This window comes from Meles meles, chromosome 2 (genome assembly GCF_922984935.1).
Source record: "Meles meles chromosome 2, mMelMel3.1 paternal haplotype, whole genome shotgun sequence".
In the NCBI taxonomy this organism is placed as follows: domain Eukaryota; kingdom Metazoa; phylum Chordata; class Mammalia; order Carnivora; family Mustelidae; genus Meles; species Meles meles.
Window position 1 is genome coordinate 148,092,886 of NC_060067.1, and position 19,311 is coordinate 148,112,196.

At 37.7% G+C, this 19,311-nt stretch overlaps 1 protein-coding gene across 1 annotated transcript in view; it reads left to right on the forward strand.

Moving 5' to 3' along the window:
* The window catches only part of TTC29 (tetratricopeptide repeat domain 29), a 257,036-nt gene that overhangs the window by 117,118 nt on the left and 120,607 nt on the right, over positions 1-19,311 (forward strand). Inside the window, exon 9 of the mRNA XM_045987535.1 lies at positions 15,512-15,603. Coding sequence (XP_045843491.1) covers positions 15,512-15,603 — 92 coding nt within the window. The remainder of the gene's footprint in view (positions 1-15,511; positions 15,604-19,311) is intronic.

Here is a 19,311-nt window from a genome sequence, read left to right on the forward strand (position 1 = left end):
TGCTTAAGAAGAAAATAAGAGGGATCTAAAGTCCAATAAACCCAGTTCAGATCTTTTCTTCTCCAACGCTAAGACTGTGTGTACTAGAGCAAGACCCAACCTCTCTGCACTTAAGTTTATCTCATTTTTATAATGGGGATATTAATGTTTATCTCAAAGGGCTCTCTGCACATTACATGTACCATGAATATAAAATACTTCACATATGTCGCTTTTGCTCCATAAATGGTAGTGACTGCATTGGCAAGTGACAAGCACCAAACCACAGGGACTGAGAGTTAGGACTGGCACTCCTGATGAGAGCATACTGAGGCAACAAGGTAGGTCTCCAGGTACACAGTAAGTAGAGACACAACCAGGTCCCAAGACAGATTTAGGCAGGAAGATCAAGATGGGGATGCAGCTCCAGGGGCTGGGACACATGTTGGGAGTTTGGTGTCAAGGCACATGGAAAGAGCCCAGTCCCCGTAATAGAGTTTAAAACAGAATATGATCTGCGGCAGACTGATGTGATGCCAGGTTTCTGCCCTGACAGGTTAGGGACAGGGATGGTCCCGGAGACTGTGGCAGGTCAAATTGCTAAATGGGAGGACCTCAGTGTTGAGGATGGCAGGACTCAGGAAGCAGAGCGACTGGCAAGTTATTACAGAAATGATCTCCGCAGTTGCTTCTGGACTCTATAATTCTCCATTTCTAAGTATTGATAAATAATTTGAAAACGCCAAATATAATGGTAATTTTCTAGTTTATCATATAAAACCTAAAGCTTACTATAAGAACGCTAGCAGCAATTTGTTTTGCTATTTTATTTTCAGCTCATATGTTATTTCAGAGCTGATCAAAGGCATTGGTTGCAAAGTGTAAAATAAATCACGTTTCTAAATAAACCACTAAAGAGTGTTAAATTGATTTAAGTGATTTTAGGAATATTAATATTTAAAACATCTTTGTCCCAAGCCTCTTTATGACTACCTATAGCAATAATAACTACCATTTCATTCTACCATTCTTCATCTTACAATATTACATAGTAAACTGTGTAAAAAAACATTATTTTTTAGCACTGGAATAGAAGTGTAGGTTTTCGGCTATTTATGTTTAAATATCTTGAATTTTATTCAGTCAATAAAACTATGCTCGATTAATGCATTTGCTATACTCTTTGCCTAGGTTGAGGTGAATAGAGTGCAGTGTTTGTTTTTTATTATTAAAGAAACTTTGCCTTCCACTCCCCTTCCTTTACAGTAAATTTGATTTTAAACAGTATTTTAAAATTAAAATTAAATTTGATTTAAATGTATTTCAGGATTAGTCCCAAGTTTGAGAAATTTTCTAGCTTTGGAATTTTGCATCTCTAGCTTATCTGAAAATATCGTTAAAACTGCATACATGATTTTCATAGATTTTTTTTAATACATAGGGGAAAGAAGGAACTGGCAGTGTTAAATGGAGTATCAGTGAATGTCCCCCCGTAGGAGGGAGGGTCCGGGCACCAAAGCATCCCGTGCACGCGCTTTGGTGTTAGAGTCACCTAGGATGTGCGGCTGACAGCCAGCTCTATGAGCGAAGACACAGTGGTGATAAAAGCAACCAGACATCTGGATCACAGTGCACACATTCAAAGGCATTTCTGAACTGTTCGCACATTTGTACTCACCCGGGTCCCCAGCCTTGCCCAGGGGCTCGCTCATCATTTTCTTCTCTGCCTCTGCCTGTCTTCATCTTTTTTTTTTTTGGTACTTCAGCAACCTCCCTTTTCCATTCCAAGTCACCTCCATCTGCTTATGTGTCAGTGTGGCCCTCCTGCCACACGGCTGGCTGAGGAATCCAGGAGCCCTCCCCGCCTCTGCACAGCACCGCCGCGCGCCTGTCACTGCTCAGCGCTCTGTGCCACACTGGCTTGTTTTGTCAATAACCATTTATTTGTTGCTGGAATAGCAGCAGCCATTACATCTGACCTCCCTGTTTCATCAATTATGGATAGATTATTGGATGTGAACATCTGCAAAAGCTTGCTGTTGAACTCAGCTCCTGGCTGGGATTAGATAAAGTACTAAACTGTTGTTTATTGTCAGGCCAAAACTCTACTGGGAAGGCAGGGAATTCCAAGAGTGGCAGAGCCCCATCAGAAGTACCAAAAATCGTTTCGTATTGCCACTGTTTCCCCTAAGATTCCAGCCATTTATTATTTACACTTATTACTAGTTGTTATAACCTACTTGATAAAAGCTCTTGGCAGGCATCGCATTTCCAGTCATGGTCGCATCTGTCAGAATGGAAATGACTCATAAATTGTTTTCTTGCCTCTTCCATCACAGCGAAAGGGTAATAGATGAAGCTTCCTCTGTGTGTGAGCATTCAGAGGAAGACTTTCCTACCATGTTTTATTTCAAAGAAACGTGTTCACCCAGCTTGATCTGAAAGTATTACATCGTGGATCTAAATTAGGGTTTACCGAGTTTACCAGAATAATGGCCTGTGGTGGAAAGGATATCAGATTGTACAGAGAGAATATGCTGAAAATGTTTTTAAAGGCTTTCATGGATTTCTGAGAAGGAGGAACCAGAAGGAAATTTTATTGAATCCTGCCTTCAGTGAGGGAGAAATCTAGTAAGAGGGATTACGGATAAATGATGACTGTACCTCCAAGGGGAAAAACAAATCTCCTGGCAGGAATTGGTTCATGCAGAATTACAGAAATTTTCACAGTATTAGTGCTTATTAAAACCTCCTAGGTAATACAGAACACTAATAGAGAACACACTCTTTCCTGTGGAGCCAGAAGCCGTCATGCTCGAAGTGGTCAGACGGAAGAAGTTTCAGGGGAAGCTGGAGAACTTGGTTTGTCAGTGAGCTATGACTTTTCCCTGCTTACCTAGCTGTCTTAGCCTGTTGCCTGTGAAGGTAGAAACCATATTTGTCTGCTGTCAGTCTAGATTAAAAGAAAGAGAAAGAAATGTTTTATCCTCCCTCCACAGATAGGAAGAATTATTTCCTCAAGATACCATGACAAACCTAACAATTTCAGCCTTGGATCCGCTTGTCCTCACAAAGTGCAATGGGTTTGTAACGGGGAAACTTAGTTATCTGGGAATATGATGGCGTGAAAGAAAAACAAAACAAAAAAACACGTTCAGTAGGGGCTGCTTATGTCACTTGGAAAAGTCATTTAAGCTCTCCTTTGGGAATTTGGCCTGTTTGCTGATACTTGAATTCTTGGACTGGCTATTAACTGAAAAATTTCCCATACTTTCCATTTACCATAGTTATAAAGTGTCATATTTTTTTTCCTTTATTGAATGAGATATAATGCAAAACATATATAATATAATGTAATAAAATATAATTGACAATAAACTACGATGATTGTCACACTCAATGTACATTAATGTTATACTTATGTAAAAGCTTATTTTTCTTTAGGCCAATCATATATGTTGTATTATCAATATAATAATAATAATTCTTATTATAACGGTATTCTGTAATACAACAGCTTGGTATATCCACCCTCATATTTCTGCAGGTACTTCACTACCAGTCCCTTCCAAGGGCACTACCATATTCATTCAACAATATTCAGCATTAACATAAAACCAGGAGCTAGGAGTATAAGGGAGAGCAAAAACAGATACCTCTCCTGTCCTCGTGGCACTTACGATCTAATTGGAGAGAGACCAGTACTGATAAGTAGATAAGTATGATGCTGTGGTGAGTGCTGGAATACCGCAAGGAAGTGGGGTGTGTGTGTACAGGGACTCGAAGAGTCAGGCGTGAAAAAAGAAATAGTAACACAGGCAGAAGGTTGTGAGGTGGACAGCATGGAGCTCATTCCTGAGAGTGAAAGGTCTCTATGGCTGGAGAGAGGTTCCCAGGGTCCCCTACATTCCAGCAATTCATACATGTTGACGTCTCTGCACTGGCAAAATGAGTGACAATATATGTTTGGTCAAATTAGATTTGACTGGCACTTCATTTGATTCGGTTTGCCACCACCATCTTTAGTCTCCATAAATAACAGACAACTGAAATTACTGGTAATGTTATCACAGGTATAATGGAATCATTTGTCACAATCACTTTTCATCCTCATATAAACATAACCAAGTGGAGCTTGAGAATTTCCTAGTTTAAAAAAATACACAAACTTTTTTTCATTCAGAATCTTTTCTGGAACTGAAATCTCTAATCATTTTATATAATCTGTCTTTCGTGGCCTGCTGCCATGGAAAGTATCATCCTGTACTATCTTTCACTGGCAAACTTGGAGGGGGAAAAGCCTTGAAGTTATTTATTTGCCTCTTTAGCTCTAGAGAGCCCTCTGTCTCTCAATACTTCTGTTTTATTCTTTAGGTACAAGAAAGGGATTCATTCAGATTACCTCAAGTAAGGGAAGTACTTGTAGACATTCCTGTGGTAATGAAAGGAATCATATCCCATGAGTACCCGGGATCAGGAGATGGTTGGGTCTCATGAACTGAAAGATTCTTGGGAACTGGAGGATCCCTAGAATATAAGGGGCTGAGTTTTCTTATTATCCCCCTGGCAGCAGCAGTCAGTTGGATGCACTCTATTGACATAAGTCGATCCCTCTCTTCATGTTCTTTTATCCTCCTCATTTCTGCCATTACCAACTGCTCAATGGGTCTGAATTTCCTAAGAGAGCATGATAGAACTTACAGAACTAATGAATCATTGAACACTACATCAAAAACTAATGATGTACTACACAGTGGCTAACTGAACATAAAAAATAAAAGAACTGACTAATCACTATAGTCTTCCACCAAATAGAACTTTGTATGTCAGGCCATGACATAAAACCTATTATATATATATATATATATATATATATATATATATATATAGTCTCTCTATATATAAATTATATATGTATAAAATATATATAATCTATATATACTATAAGTATATATATAATCTATCTATATATATATGTATATAGTTTCATAGGTTACTGGACTGCCTTTGGTCAAGGACCGTCTAGCAAAATGTGAAACAAAGTCTTCAGTGGATTTTCCTAGCAAGAACTTAAGGGTAGGGAAAATTTCTTTTTAAGGAGCTGTAAAATAGGGGCGCCTGGGTGGCTCAGTGGATTAAGCCGCTGCCTTCAGCTCAGGTCATGATCTCAGGGTCCTGGGATCGAGCCCCACATCGGGCTCTCTGCTCTGCAGGGAGCCTGCTTCCTCCTCTCTCTCTGCCTGCCTCTCTGCCTACTTGTGATCTCTCTCTCTGTCAAATAAATAAATAAAATCTTTTAAAAAAAAAAGGAGCTGTAAAATATAACTCACACCATGATTGGCTTGTACAGGATAAGTATTTTTATGCTTTCTGATTTATAGTATAGAAAATAATTGAGAATTAGAACTGAAATTCTTCATAAAGATGTCTCATTAACATACTACAAAACTATAATGGCCGATTTAGAAATGGCAGTTTTGAGCAATATGTTCCAATTTACTATTCAGAAAACTTTTATTTTTAGCTGCAAGTGAAATTCTATCTCATTATTTTGGGTCTTGAGAGTCCCTGTATATTGAACATCTAGAGAGACAGTTTTACGGTAAAAGAAGATTCTTAGAGTTTTTTAAAGATTTAATTCTATCTTTGTAACAGTTTTTTGAAAATACAATATAAACTCCTAGCGTGTGAGAAATTAACTAACAATTCTAATTCAGTTTACATCCTTTAAGGAAAACCTTAAATATTCATCAAATTCTTAAAAATTTTAGGTGGTACAAGAAAAATTTGTTATTTTTGAAGAGAACTGATCATTGCACTTATAGTAGTTGCTATTAAATATGAACCAAAGGTATTATAGATTCAGCTCTCCTTGCTATCAGCTACTTCAGAGTAGGGACATTCTTTAAAAAGCAATTCATTAAGAGTATGTGCGATTCTTCAAATAAGGGGGAAGCATGAAAATAACATTCCTTTTTTTTTGAAAACAACATTTCAATTGAATGAAAGGACTCATCATTTTGTTTCTTTAAAAAATTTTTTAAAAAATAGGTTTATCAGGGACCTTAAAGCCAACGACAAATTACTGACACAATCAGAGCCTATCTTAAATTACTAAATATATCAATGTAGAGTTCTGAACTCCAACTAATATTTTTGGAAGGGAGGGTTAGAGATTCTTCGGTCCTACCCCATTATCTTCCAGACTTGGATACTGAAGCTCAAGGTAACCAGGTGACCTTTCAAAATCACACCCTAAGCTAATGGCAGAAGAGAATCTAGAACTCATACCTTTTCACATTCAATCCTTTCTGTACTAGACCACATAACCTTCATGCTATGTGTTGGGCAACGTAAGTAAACAGTGTGGAATAATCACTCCAAAATAATGAGTAATGCATTTCAGGAAGAGAGAGTTTATACTTCAGGCACTCAAAATAAATAGTAAGGCTACACTGCTCTTAAGTATATAGTTTCAGCAGAATGTAAAATATTTAACTACTTTTGTGTGTTGCACGTTACAGAGCTGCATCGTGCTGGTTGTCAGTGTTCATTCAATATAACGTATTTGTAGAAAAGGATTACTGTATTTGCTGCATGTCGAATACTATGACTTTGCCAAAAAAAATGTGTAAGAGTCTCTAAGTGACGTACTGACAGTTTTGTTTACTCTCATTTTTACCATCTTCTGCCATCTCCGCTTGCTGACTCCTATAAAGTGCTCTGAATGTTGTTGTGGTCCAGTCTGGTCCTCAGCCTGTTACTGCAGTGCTTGTCAGAAATCATTAGCCACTGATTTCTTTGACTAATGTTGCAGTTGATTGTCTGAATCATGTTCAGACACTGTAAATGAGGCAGAAACATCCTTTCTGCTCACCAACTGTGAAATGGCAAAAGGGGGTTAGATTGCCAGAAATCAGAATAAATGTATTTCCGATAAGACTTGACATTGATTTCAAGCTCAAGATGACAGACTTGATTTTTTTATTTCTGTATTTCTTATTGCACAAGAGTAAATCTGTATCATTGCCTTTTTCTCCTCAAAGTAATGCACTGTGCCAAACTTTTGTTATGAAATGGCACAATTTTGGGTTTGTGTAGGAGATTCATAACAGCTAGCTGTACTATCTTTTTATGGTGGGCAAGGAAGAAGAGGTAAAACATACACCCTAGGTAATAGATCATAACTTATAAACAAACCTGATGGATGCCTCTTTATAGTTTCAGAGATGTTTTTTGGTCCATGTGGGTTTATTTAAACTCTTCTAGAACTCAGACAAAACTAAAAATGAAACATTCAAATGGCTATACTGTTGGGGTACATTCTCACTCTTTTCAGAATCTCCCGGATGCCTTTGTATGTTAGGAGGCTTTGAGGAGGGAAGACAGCTATCTTTCAGTATTAGAAGGACTGTTACATGGATGAGGGATGGACTCATCTTGTGTTGTCCCACAAAACCCAGCCATGGTGAGCAGTAAGTTACCAGTTTTGCTTAACGTAACCAATAGTTTTCTCACACAATTCTTCAGTGGTAGAGCAGTTGGCTCCACAAGATGTTTCCAATCATGAAAATGTTTGAGGTAAAGGCTAAATCAGGATTGCTTCACATCAACACTATTCATGTTTGGGGCTGGATAATTCTTTGTTATGAGGGACTACCATGTGCATTGTGGGGTATCTAGCAGCATCCTTGGTTCCTACTCGCTAAATGATAGTAGCAACCCTCCCAATTTTGACGACCTCAAATATCTCCAGACATTACCAAATATCCCCTAGGGGGCAAAGTCACCCCCATTTGAGAACCACTTAGATAAGTACACAGGGAAATTAAGCAGTTGCTTTATTCAAATCTTTAGTAGGTATTATTAGTACCTCATCTTATTGGAACTTCATAACATACCTTCAAGGTAGACTTTATTCATTTCCATTTTATACCTGAGGAAATAGGCTCAGAGAGAGTAAGTCACTTGACACATGTCACTCAGCTCAGTAGTAGACCTGTGTGACTTGAAAGCCTATGCTATTTGAAGAAAATGTGAACACCCAGAGGGAAATTTGATTAATTATCCCATAAGACTCCTCCAAAGCCTGGTCTATGCCCTCAGAGGAGAAGTCCCTACTGATTTCAAATATTGAATTAACTAAGGAAGAGAGCAGTGGGGGAGGGTGGTAAGTGAAGAAAGGAATGTCTATAGAAAAAAATACCAAGAGTATGAAGTAAAAGTAAGATTATAGTTCTTGGAAATTTTTGCAAAATTACAAAATTTCCATCCCAAATGGGCTAGATGTTAGAACTTATTTTATGTGGTGGTTTCCCTGGTTGTTTTTCTGCAGAAACAATGACAGATAGGGTCACCAGCCAGAGCGTGAAGGCCCGTTTAAACTTCCTTTCACTGATCTGTCTTAGTTTGAGTTGTGCATGCTCGGTGCTATGCCAGAGGGAAAAAGAAGAGTATTTCCTTTCATTTCCCTAGACACAGGAACAACTCTGCATTAAATCTTTTGAGGGGCACCTGATTGGTTAAGCGTCTGACTCTTGATCTCAGCTCAGATCTTGATCTCAGGGTCTCTGGGAGTGGAGCCTACTTAAAAAGGTTTTTGTTTTTGTTTCGTTTTTTAACTTGGATAATGGGAAACAAGACAGGCAATGCACCATCTTGGGTGTGGCAGATTTTAACCAAACACATTGAGCTGCCTAGAAATTAGACAAAAATTATGAATAAAATAATCCTGCAAGACTACATTTCGAGCATGAAATAAAAAATGAAAGTGAATAAAGAAATAAAAAATTACGAGCATGAATAAAGAATGAAAGTGAATAACCCACCTCACCTTCAAAACAATAGTCACATTCCTTCCTTGTAACCAAATATATAAATTGCAACTTGAAAGTTTGTCACTCCATACCATCAATTAAAACTGTGATTAAAAACTAATGATCTACTGTACGGTGACTAACATAACGTAATAAAAAATAAATAAATCTTTTAAAAATTTATCAAATAAAACTGTGATTACTTAGTACATGTTACTAGACAAAACATTCTGTGGGTGAATCTTAAAGCAGACTTTCTGTTGGACATTGTTGTTTCTGTGTACTCTGGTAAAACTTCTTTCTCACTGTGGTCCTCCTTGCTTCCCCAAACCTTCGTTAAAGCTGCCCACCTCACCACTGACCCAATCCTGTCATTCCTTTAGATTGAGTTTCTCTTCCTATAGGAAGCCTTTCCCAGATCTTCATTGTTCCTATACTATCTGAACTTCACTCATGTATGCATTTAATTACAAGTTTTCTCCCCATTCCCTAGATGCGGTGTAGACTGCATGGGGCAGGGATTTTGTATTGTTTGCTGTTGTATGTCTAGCACCCAGAGCATGGCTTGGCCAGTAGAAGACACTCAGTCTTTGTTTAATGACTTAATGCCTTTGGACTAGATTTTTAGCCCTTTATACAGACTTACAGCACTATATAATATCAGTGTCTGTAAGTCTTACTGCATTAGTAAGGCCTTTAAGAGCAGGGATATATCTATATTACATATGCAGATATGTAATATACACTGTGTACATAAAATATATATATGTAGTTTTATCTTGAAGTCACATCTAATGATCTGATAGAATGACCTAGAAGAGTACTTTGCATAATATGTTTATTTATTATAAATACGGGTTGAGCATTATGAAGAAAGCAATAGTGAGAAGGCGCTACCTTTTCAGTATCAGTGACTAACAAGTCCTTGATGTTCACATCTGCTGCTGCACGTCTCCCCTCCTCCCTTTTATCATTCTCTTCCATACCACTTTGATAAGGAGATTGTGGAAAAGTGTGTGAAGCTTCTAGAAAACCTGATGTATACAAGTAGACCCAAAGAGGTTATAAAAATAAGTACCTGCTTCAAGGATTGTATCGTAAGGCCGAGTTTTATGAGAAGGCTGGCCGTTTTTGTTGTTGTTTCATAATCTTGCCTCAAATTATCCTGCACACACACTCTGAATTGTCTCATTTCACTTTGCTAGGCTGCATAAAACTCCACCCAGAAGGGGTTTGGGGCTAGCAAGCATCCTTTTTAAAACATAACTTCTGGGGTTACCAGGGTGGCTCAGTCAGTTAAGTGTCCAACTCTTGGTTTCAGCTCAGGTCGTGATCTCAGGATTATGAGATAAACCCCCCGTGCAGTCTCTGCGCTCAGCAGGGACTCTGCTTGAGATTCTCTCCCTCTGCCCCTCTCCCTGCTTGCTCTCTCTCTGTCTCTCTCTCAAAACAAATAAATCTTAAAAAAAAAAAATAAAACTACAACTTCTGGTGGAGTTAGTGATCTTTGGGTTATTCATACTTAAATACAAACTACTTTAATCAGCTACTGTCCTTCTATGTGTCACTCAGCTGAAGAAATTCCCCTGGTAAAATGCAAACACACAGGGTGAGGGAGGTGGACCAGAAGGGAACAGGGCAGATGCCAAGGTATTTCAGAATGTTTTCTAAGACAGACCTTTCACCCAATGAGGAAAGAAAAAGCATATTTTTCCCCATCTCTCTTCTTTCTCTTCCAAGCAACAAACATAACTACAAACGAAAGGTAGCATGAGGGATTGTTACAGTGAGAAAACTCTTCTATGTCTTGACTGTGGAGGTGGTGGTTACAGGAATAGATACATGTGATACAACCGCATGAAATTAACACCCACGTGCATGCGTGCACACAGGCACATACACAAGCATGTGTAAAACTCATAACATCCGAATGAAGTGGGCGGATTGTACCAACATCAGTCTCCTGGTTATGCTTGGCAGGATGTTACGTGGGTGAGGGATAAATGGGAGTGCTCTGTATTATTTCTTACAATTGCATGTGAATCTACCATAATGTTAAAGTACATAAAGGTTTTAAAAACAAATTGATCAGGGGGCGCCTGGGTGGCTCAGTGGGTTAAAGCCTCTGCCTTCAGCTCAGGTCATGATCCCAGAGTCCTGGGATAGAGCCCCGCATCGGGCTCTCTGCTCAGCAGGGAGCCTGCTTCCTCCTCTCTCTCTCTGCCTGCCTCCTGCCTACTTGTAATCTCTGTCTGTCAAATAAATAAATAAAATCTTTAAAAAAAAAAAAACCAAATTGATCAGGACAGTGTTTTCTTATAACAGCTGGCTGGCAGAGAGGTGAGGAGATGATTCCACCTGATCTGGAAAAGTTCGGCCAGGAATGATTGTCATCATAGTGGTTTAAAACAGGTTTCAGCTGTGAAAACAAGTATAAAGGCCATTATTGTTGGAATTTTTTTTCTGTGTTAATGCTGTCTACAGTAAGGGGACTATAAGAGCGGATGTACCCTCATCACTGGAAGTCCTCAACATGTGTGGATAGAAAACAATTGGATGTTTGAAATTAATAGACCTAATAATGACTTCTTATGTATCTGCCCTGAAAGGTGCCAAAGCTCATGCACAGAATTTATTCTTATAATCTTCTGGAAGGACAAGGCTACTCTCTCTCTCTCTCTCTCTATCTCTCTGTCTCCGCCTCCCTCTCTTTTTCTCCAAACCACCTCCATCACTTTGTTGACAGGTGACAATCTTGACTTAAATCCAATGCTCCTGTGAAGGGTACTGCAGCAAAAGAAATTAATGATCCTTAAAATTTTATTTTACAGCAAACAGTTCTTCAAAGAATTTGTCACATAGTGCCAGCATTATTCTTTTGCACATTCTCATTTTTTATGCTAAGTATTCTACTAGTTTTGTTTTTAGGTGACCAGAAGAAATTATATCATTTTAAGAACTTGGATTTTATTTGAAAATGTCTCTTCACGTAATCAGTTTTATGGGAAGATAAAGACCATTGCCTTTAAAACTTCAGTTTTCAAAGCTTCATCTCCATTATTCACTGAAATTATTGGAGAAAATTGAGTAGCCATGTAGTACTCGATTTTTATTAGGAATATGAACTGATTTTTCCAACTGTGATAACCTTGTCATCATGCACAGGTTGGTGTTCATTGAAATTGACCTAGTACTGTGCTGAATTGGTGTTGTCTTTTGTCTTTTGACAAAGGTTGATGAAGTTCGTTACATAATGAATTTCTAATTCATCAAATAGTTCGCACCTGAGAGTCTTTATTCTCTCCTCTTATCTTTGATTTATGATGATAGAATTTAACATTCCAGGCCCTGGATTTGTTTTTATAACATATGCTTGTCTGGGGCTATTCGGTCGAGTACAGTGGATCCCTCAGATCTGTACACTGTATTTTCTCACTTGAAGTAATCTTTATAAAAAAGAACTCCACTATTTGTCTGATCATTCAAATTGATTACTGTTCATTCATTTGTAAATTATACCCTGCCTACTTTAATTAAAAAGCAGGTAAGATAGCTTACCATAAGAGCAATATAAAACATCTTTATTTTTTCCCCAATTAGTAATATCAAGTTGTTTTTCCACTTTTATGAGTTTTCCCCCTGTATTTTTTTTAAAGATTTTATTTATTTATTTGACAGACAGAGATCACAGGTAGGCAGAGAGGCAGGCAGAGAGAGAGGACAAAGCAGGCTCCCTGCTGAGCAGAGAGCCCGATGTGGGGCTCGATCCCAGGACCCTGGGACCATGACCTGAGCTGAAGGCAGAGGTTTTAACCCAGTGAGCCACCCAGGCACCCTTTCCCCTTGTATTTTAACAATGTCCTTTCTACTCCCCTTAGATCAGACTACAGGATTCCCCAATCTGCTGAATTTTGCCTTGTGTTCTCCTTGTGATTCCCCTGTGTGCGTGTGTTTACTCTCTCCCACTCAAGCTCACACTCCTGAGGAGCAGAGGTCCTCTCTCATTGAGATGGGCTTCTCCTGTGGCACTTTGTAGGTCTTCAGTTTGGATTTCATGTCATTCATTTTTTCTCTACTGGGCCAATAATGAACTAAATTCTTTCTACTGCCTATATAGTTCCTATCTTTAGGTAAAATGTGTGAGCTGACCTATGAACTCTCTCAAGCCGCAAATTAAGATGTGTTGCCTTTCCTTTGAGGAGGGAAGCCCCTACGAGGAGCTGTTCACTAATGACTGGTTCACAGACTCCCAAACAATCTTGTCCTGTGGCTTACGTAGCTTACGTAGCGCTCTATATCATCTTCTGGTGGCCTCACGACAACTCTCAGAAGCAGGTTTTCTTTTTCATTTCTGAGGAAGTCTCCAAGAACTTTCCTGGACCAAATGTATGAAATAACTAGGACTTGAATCCAAATCTTCTTATTCTGAGGTTAGTGTTCATTCCAGTAGACCATGTCTGGCTCCCAGAAGGAGGCTTCTGTGGAGTCAAGTCTGAGGCCAAAACCAAAAGCCCAGACTGAGTTCATTTTTGCCCCCCCTCCTTCACACACTTGTGTGGGATAGGAGTTATCAGCCCTGAAGTATTTACCTGTAATTTCTTGGATACCTACCCTCCTATCCACAGGGTGAAGAGTCATACCCCTAAGATAATGGCTGCCTGCAGATACTTCCTGTACTGCTTCAAGTGACCAGGGACATGGGAGAGTATGCAGGATAAAGATGGTATAAGCCCTGGGGAATCCTGCCTTTGGTCATCACTAATTCACAGAATGCATCAACCCAAACCTCTGTACCACAAGACTGTAAATGCCCTCAGGGCTGCAAGCATGTTCCCTTCTATTTAAGATTTCTTAGGGTCTAACATAGCACCTGGTACACAGTACAATATTTGCTGAATAAACAAATTGTTTTTGGCAGGAAACATAATAATATTCAATCTTAAAGTTCTAGAATGTCATATAAAGATGTGTGAATCAAAAAAGACACTAGATGATCTCTTTCTAAATATTTTGATATTTGGATTCAAGAAGGTCTCATAAATTCACAAAATTCATGAATTCTGTCCCTTCACTCTGAAAGGTCTATGTCAAGTTATATCAGATTTAATGTAGGTGTTGTCAGTTATGCAAAACAAAGTGAAAAGTATTCTCAGTTTTATACAAGGCATATTAAGAGGCTTAAAAATAAGAATCAAGGGGCGCCTGGGTGGCTCAGTGGATTAAGCCGCTGCCTTCGGCTCAGGTCATGATCTCAGGGTCCTGGGATCGAGCCCCGCATCGGGCTCTCTGCTCTGCAGGGAGACTGCTTCCTCCTCTCTCTCTGCCTGCCTCTCTGCCTACTTGTGATCTCTCTCTCTGTCAAATAAATAAATTAAATCTTTAAAAAAAAATAAGAATCAAAATTTTGAACTTTACGGGTTTAACAGGAATTAAAACCCTGGGTCAGTATGTATCAGTAAGTTTTGATACCAGCGTTCCAACAAGCACTTATAAACCACACACACACACAATTTATGGGGTACATGGGCACCTGAGTGGCTCAGTGGGTTAAGCCTCTGCCTTCGGCTCAAGTCATGATCTCAGGGTCCTGGGATCAAGCCCCATCGGGCTCTCTGCTCAGCAGGGAGCCTGCTTCCCCCTCTCTCTCTGCCTGCCTCTCTCTCTGCCTACTTGTGATCTCTCTCTGTGTCAAATAAATAAATAAAATCTTTAAAGAAAAAAAAAATTAAGGTATCATGATGGCCTCATTGACATTATTTCCAAACGTTAACCTTAAGAAAGTAAAGTCAAATATCAAATATCAGCAACTTAAATTTTCAAAGCTGCCTAATTCAGGCAGTAGCACACAGCACATATTCATGTCCTCCCTCACCCTGACTCTCTCTCTCCAAATGCTGTCAAATGACTTTCACTAATTCTGTCTTAGAAAATGTGCAAAAAGGATTTCCATAGAGGTCTTTGGAGATTTCCTGTGTCCTCATGTGTGTAATAGGTTGGGTCAAGTAACAATGAAGGAAGAAGAAAGAATAGGAATTTTCTTTTACATGTTTTCCTCCTTCTGGCCACTGAAAGAGAAAAAGAATAAAAAGGGAAATTATACCATAAAGATGGTGTCCGTGCTAAATTAAATTAAGATCATATGTTTGGTGGTGGCAGCCATAATCTTTTGATTATTGAAGAGATTGTTGGTAATGAAGTACATTTTTAAGAAATATTTTTAGTGTATACCGAATACACGCACAAACTGTGAGATATGCTTCTAATAAAATGATAGATTTAGAAATTGCCTAGCACCTAAATTCACGCTTTTCAAAACAGCTATTTATAGAAAGAAAAGTGATATGTAAGCTATCCAAGTAGAATATTATAATCTGCCTTCTATTACCTTAGATAATAGTACCATATTTTAAAATAATGTTGTAAACCATTCAATTATTTATTCACACCTAAGTTCTATAAATTGGAAGATTTGGGATTGTGCAAGAAAAGAATTATTTTTTACAAAAGTAAGACCTCAGTGTCATGTCTTAAAGACATTGCTGTGGAACAAGTTATGCTATAGATAAAAATAAACCAAACCAACATGAATTTTTAATAAAAAAAATTTTATGGAGACATTAAAAACAACTATTAATTTTCAGCTTTTCTGTTATGAAATGAAACATCAGTGTATCTGGCCGTGCTGTATATTTAATACGTATTTCTTTTCCTGATAGGTCTTTAACACTTACAGTAAAATCTCCACAGACCTGGATGATAATCTCAGCCTGGGGAGAGCCTATGAAGCAATAGCCAAGGTCCTGCAGAGGTAAGTTAGCACATCCTTGTCTTGCTGTCACTGTGAATTCACTCAGCTGTGAAAGACTTAAATTGTTTGAGGTCTGTCGCTTTCCATTACTGCCTGCTTAAATTTTAAGCAGTGCCCTTCTTAAGTGACCCTTTCATCGTAAGTTATTTTAAACCAATGTGGCATTTTAAAATATGCACCTAAACTCTCCTTTGTCTGTGCCCCCTTTGTACTGTTTTATTTTTGGTTTTCTGTGAGTTTAGTGAGAATCTTGAATGAAAGGGAAAAATCAGGTCACATCTCATAGGTTAAAAAAGCAGAGAGCACAGAGATATATAGTACGCTTCAGTAACTGTAGCTCACCGTAACCTTTCCGGATCTCTTCTTGGAGGAAAGTTTTCATTTATGCTTCAGTCTTGCTTCTTTCATGAAGACATCCTTCCTTCGAGTGTATGTATCTGGATAAACAACTGAATGCGAGAACGGTAGTCCCTCTATTTCATTTAAAACAAAATTTAATAAAAATATAGCTGAACAACAAATTTTTCCATGAAAAACATATTTACCCTTTACTCGTCGTATTGTGATCATTGTTTGTTCCAATTAATTATTGCATTATGTTGAACGTTATTTAATTCAAGGTAGAATAAGAAAAGTTATCAAAATTAAGGCCTTGGTTTTTGTATGTTATCTTATACTGAAGATATGGTTTTTTAATAATGGTTGTGAACCTGTAATAGTAGTACTTAGTAGTGATAAGAAGAAGAAGAAAAAGAACAGATAAAGAGTGTGTCAAGTTCTAATTCCTGTACTTCAACTTGTAAACACTAAAAAGGAATGTTTTAAAAGATAAAATAGTAAAAAAATAAATAAATAAATAAAATTGTTATTTAAAGGGCATTTAAAATATTAAATGCCTAGTGAACTGAAAGTACATCATCATCATATAATTACCACTACCAATATAATAATCATTAATACATAAATAAATATTAAAATACCCATGCCAACGAAATGAAAGGTCCCTACAAAATACCAATTAAAGACAATGCTGTCATCGCTGGAAGTGGTTAGGGACACAGATACATCTATAAGGAAAGTAAGGGTATTTACTCCAGGAAGGCAGGGTCAGTCATGGGTAAAGCAAGCGACCTATGAGTGTTGTGGTTCTTCCAAGTAGAGATCGGTAACAGGTCTCTGGAAAATCAACCCAGCTATCCCTTAAACTTTTATTTTCCATGTAACAACTGGAAAGAAGCAGATGTTTGAACACAAAGGAGAGATTTATAAGTTTTCAGTTTAATGTCTATTTGGAACACCCCATCTCTGTGCCCTTTGGTGCAGTTCCTTTTGATTTTTAAATTACTTGACTCTGTTGTTAACATGGCTCAGAATCAGTAGAAAATGGTTGGAGTATTTGCCTTGCTTTGTAGTAGCAGACCTGTACAGTTAAATAAATGTATCCCTTAACATGTTTACAAAATAATTTTTTTGTAAAAAATAATTTTTACAAAATGACATGTGTTCCAGGATGACTAAAGAGAGAAGTCCAGAGGAAAATATTTTCTTTTATAAATAGATCTCGAGCCCTTACTGTGTGATGAGTGTTGGAACACCGCTTTGGTTACTGACAGTTTTTATTTCTTAAACTTCTGGATGCATGAGATTATCTTAAAATAATTTTCACCTATTAAAGACAAGTCTCTTGGAATATTTTAATCTCCACTCAAGGATCGGGATTCCTGGCTTATGTGATAAAAGCTAAGGAGAGAGTGGAACAATTATCTGCTATATCTTGGCAACGATAACAGACAGGCAATTTAATGTTTTCATTTGGCTGCTGAAGTGTTATTTGGGGCTTAGGTGTGGAAAAGGATACAGCTATACTTGATACATCATAAAGCAGGAGGAGTTTTTGGCAGAAATGGGAACAATTCTATTCCAGCAGTCTAGTAACCTGCCTTGGGGCAAACATGTAATAAATAGGCAGGAAGATTGACCCCCCCCAACTCACTTTTATACCCAATGAAACAAATTGCACTTATAAGAATTCCCATCTACTAAGTACCAATGAAGCCATCAATGATTTGTATGGTAGACCTGGGTTCTTAGTTTTATAATGTTATGTAATACACAAGAGTGTACAGGAGATGCTTCTTCTGGGGCCACGGGGAAGAAGTATCCCAGAGACACTGCAACTTTCCGTGCAAATCCACCATTTTGTAGCATGGCTGCTGTTATGGGGTAGCATCCAGGGGACTGTAAGCTGCAGCATACTCTTGTACCATTTGTGTAAAATAACTCAAGAGACAGATGTTTCAAAAACAAATGCTCTCTTCAGATCGACAACACACCCTAGTTATCTAAGAAGACTCAATCAAGTCCACTGATTACTAAAAATGCCTTGATACAAATTTTGTGGTCATTTAAAAAAATTTTATCTTTAAGGGCTTGGTGTTCTTTGATACATGCATACACACACACACACAGTGTGTTCTTTGAGACATGCATACAGACACACACACCCCTTTCAAAGTCCTAAACCGCCCTCAGATTAGCAGCAACAGTCAAGAAATGAAGCACAACCAAAACAGAAGAAATTATGGGAGAGGCAGCAGAGAAATAAATCAAGCCGCACATGAAGCTTTACATCTTCTCTAAATCTCTTTTTCCTAACCTGTGCAATTGGACAAGTTTCACTAATGGTAGCCCTATCTCTATAAATATATTTTATCTCTTTAAAGGAAATGGAAGAGGATAGCCATGTCTAGCATAAGTGTGTGTCTAAGGCTATCAGCTGAGCATGCATGAAAGGTGAATAATCTCTAAGGCTAGAAGCTTCTAAAATGGTTATAAGAATTTATACTACGCCTTCAATTGAAAAACACACCATATTCCCTCAAGACTAAGGACTTGGTAATACAGAGTTGTCCATTTGGTAATGCTGGACCCAGCCATGCCATTAGAGTTATTGATGAAGCTTTTAATAGTGAACAGTGTTTGTTATTTTTGCCATTGTTCTGAATAATATTAATTGCACAAGGGGTTAAGGAGCGTAACGGAAAATAAGCATTACAATATCTTTCCCCGCCCCACTTGACTAGTGAAAAAAGAGGGGGTTGATAGTCTAAAATGATAAAAATTGCCTATGACACAGCTATAAAAGCCAGAATTATGGTCCATAAAACAAAAAGAGGGTGAGTTGAGAAATTACCAAGTAAATATTACTATTATTTTATTTTTATTTTATATTATTTTATATTATTTTTTTATATTTATTTTATATTATATTATTTTATATTATTATTTTATATTAACGTAGATAGACAATTTGAGTAAATACAGAGAGCAAAAAATTCCTTAGTTTTCTTTATGGCTTTTTTTTTTTTTGGCCTCATTTACTGAAATAACTCATTTTACTGAAATGCTGAGACTCTGTGAATAATTAGGATGACTTTTGAAAAGAATCTAGAGGGAAAATCACAAAAATGAGAATTGGTCAAGACACACTGGTCACAACTAGCCTATCTCTGGGTTTATTCCATACTCATTGTAAATTTTCTTGCAAACTCAGGTTAAATTATTCCCCAGAAAACTTTCCACAGTGGAGATCTTTCAATCAATCAGTACAAAGTTTCAAGTGTGAAAATTACCTTTCTGTTATAGCTGAAAATTAATTTCTTTTTGCTTGAGAGAAATGACATGCCCTAGTAATTTTCATATATTCTT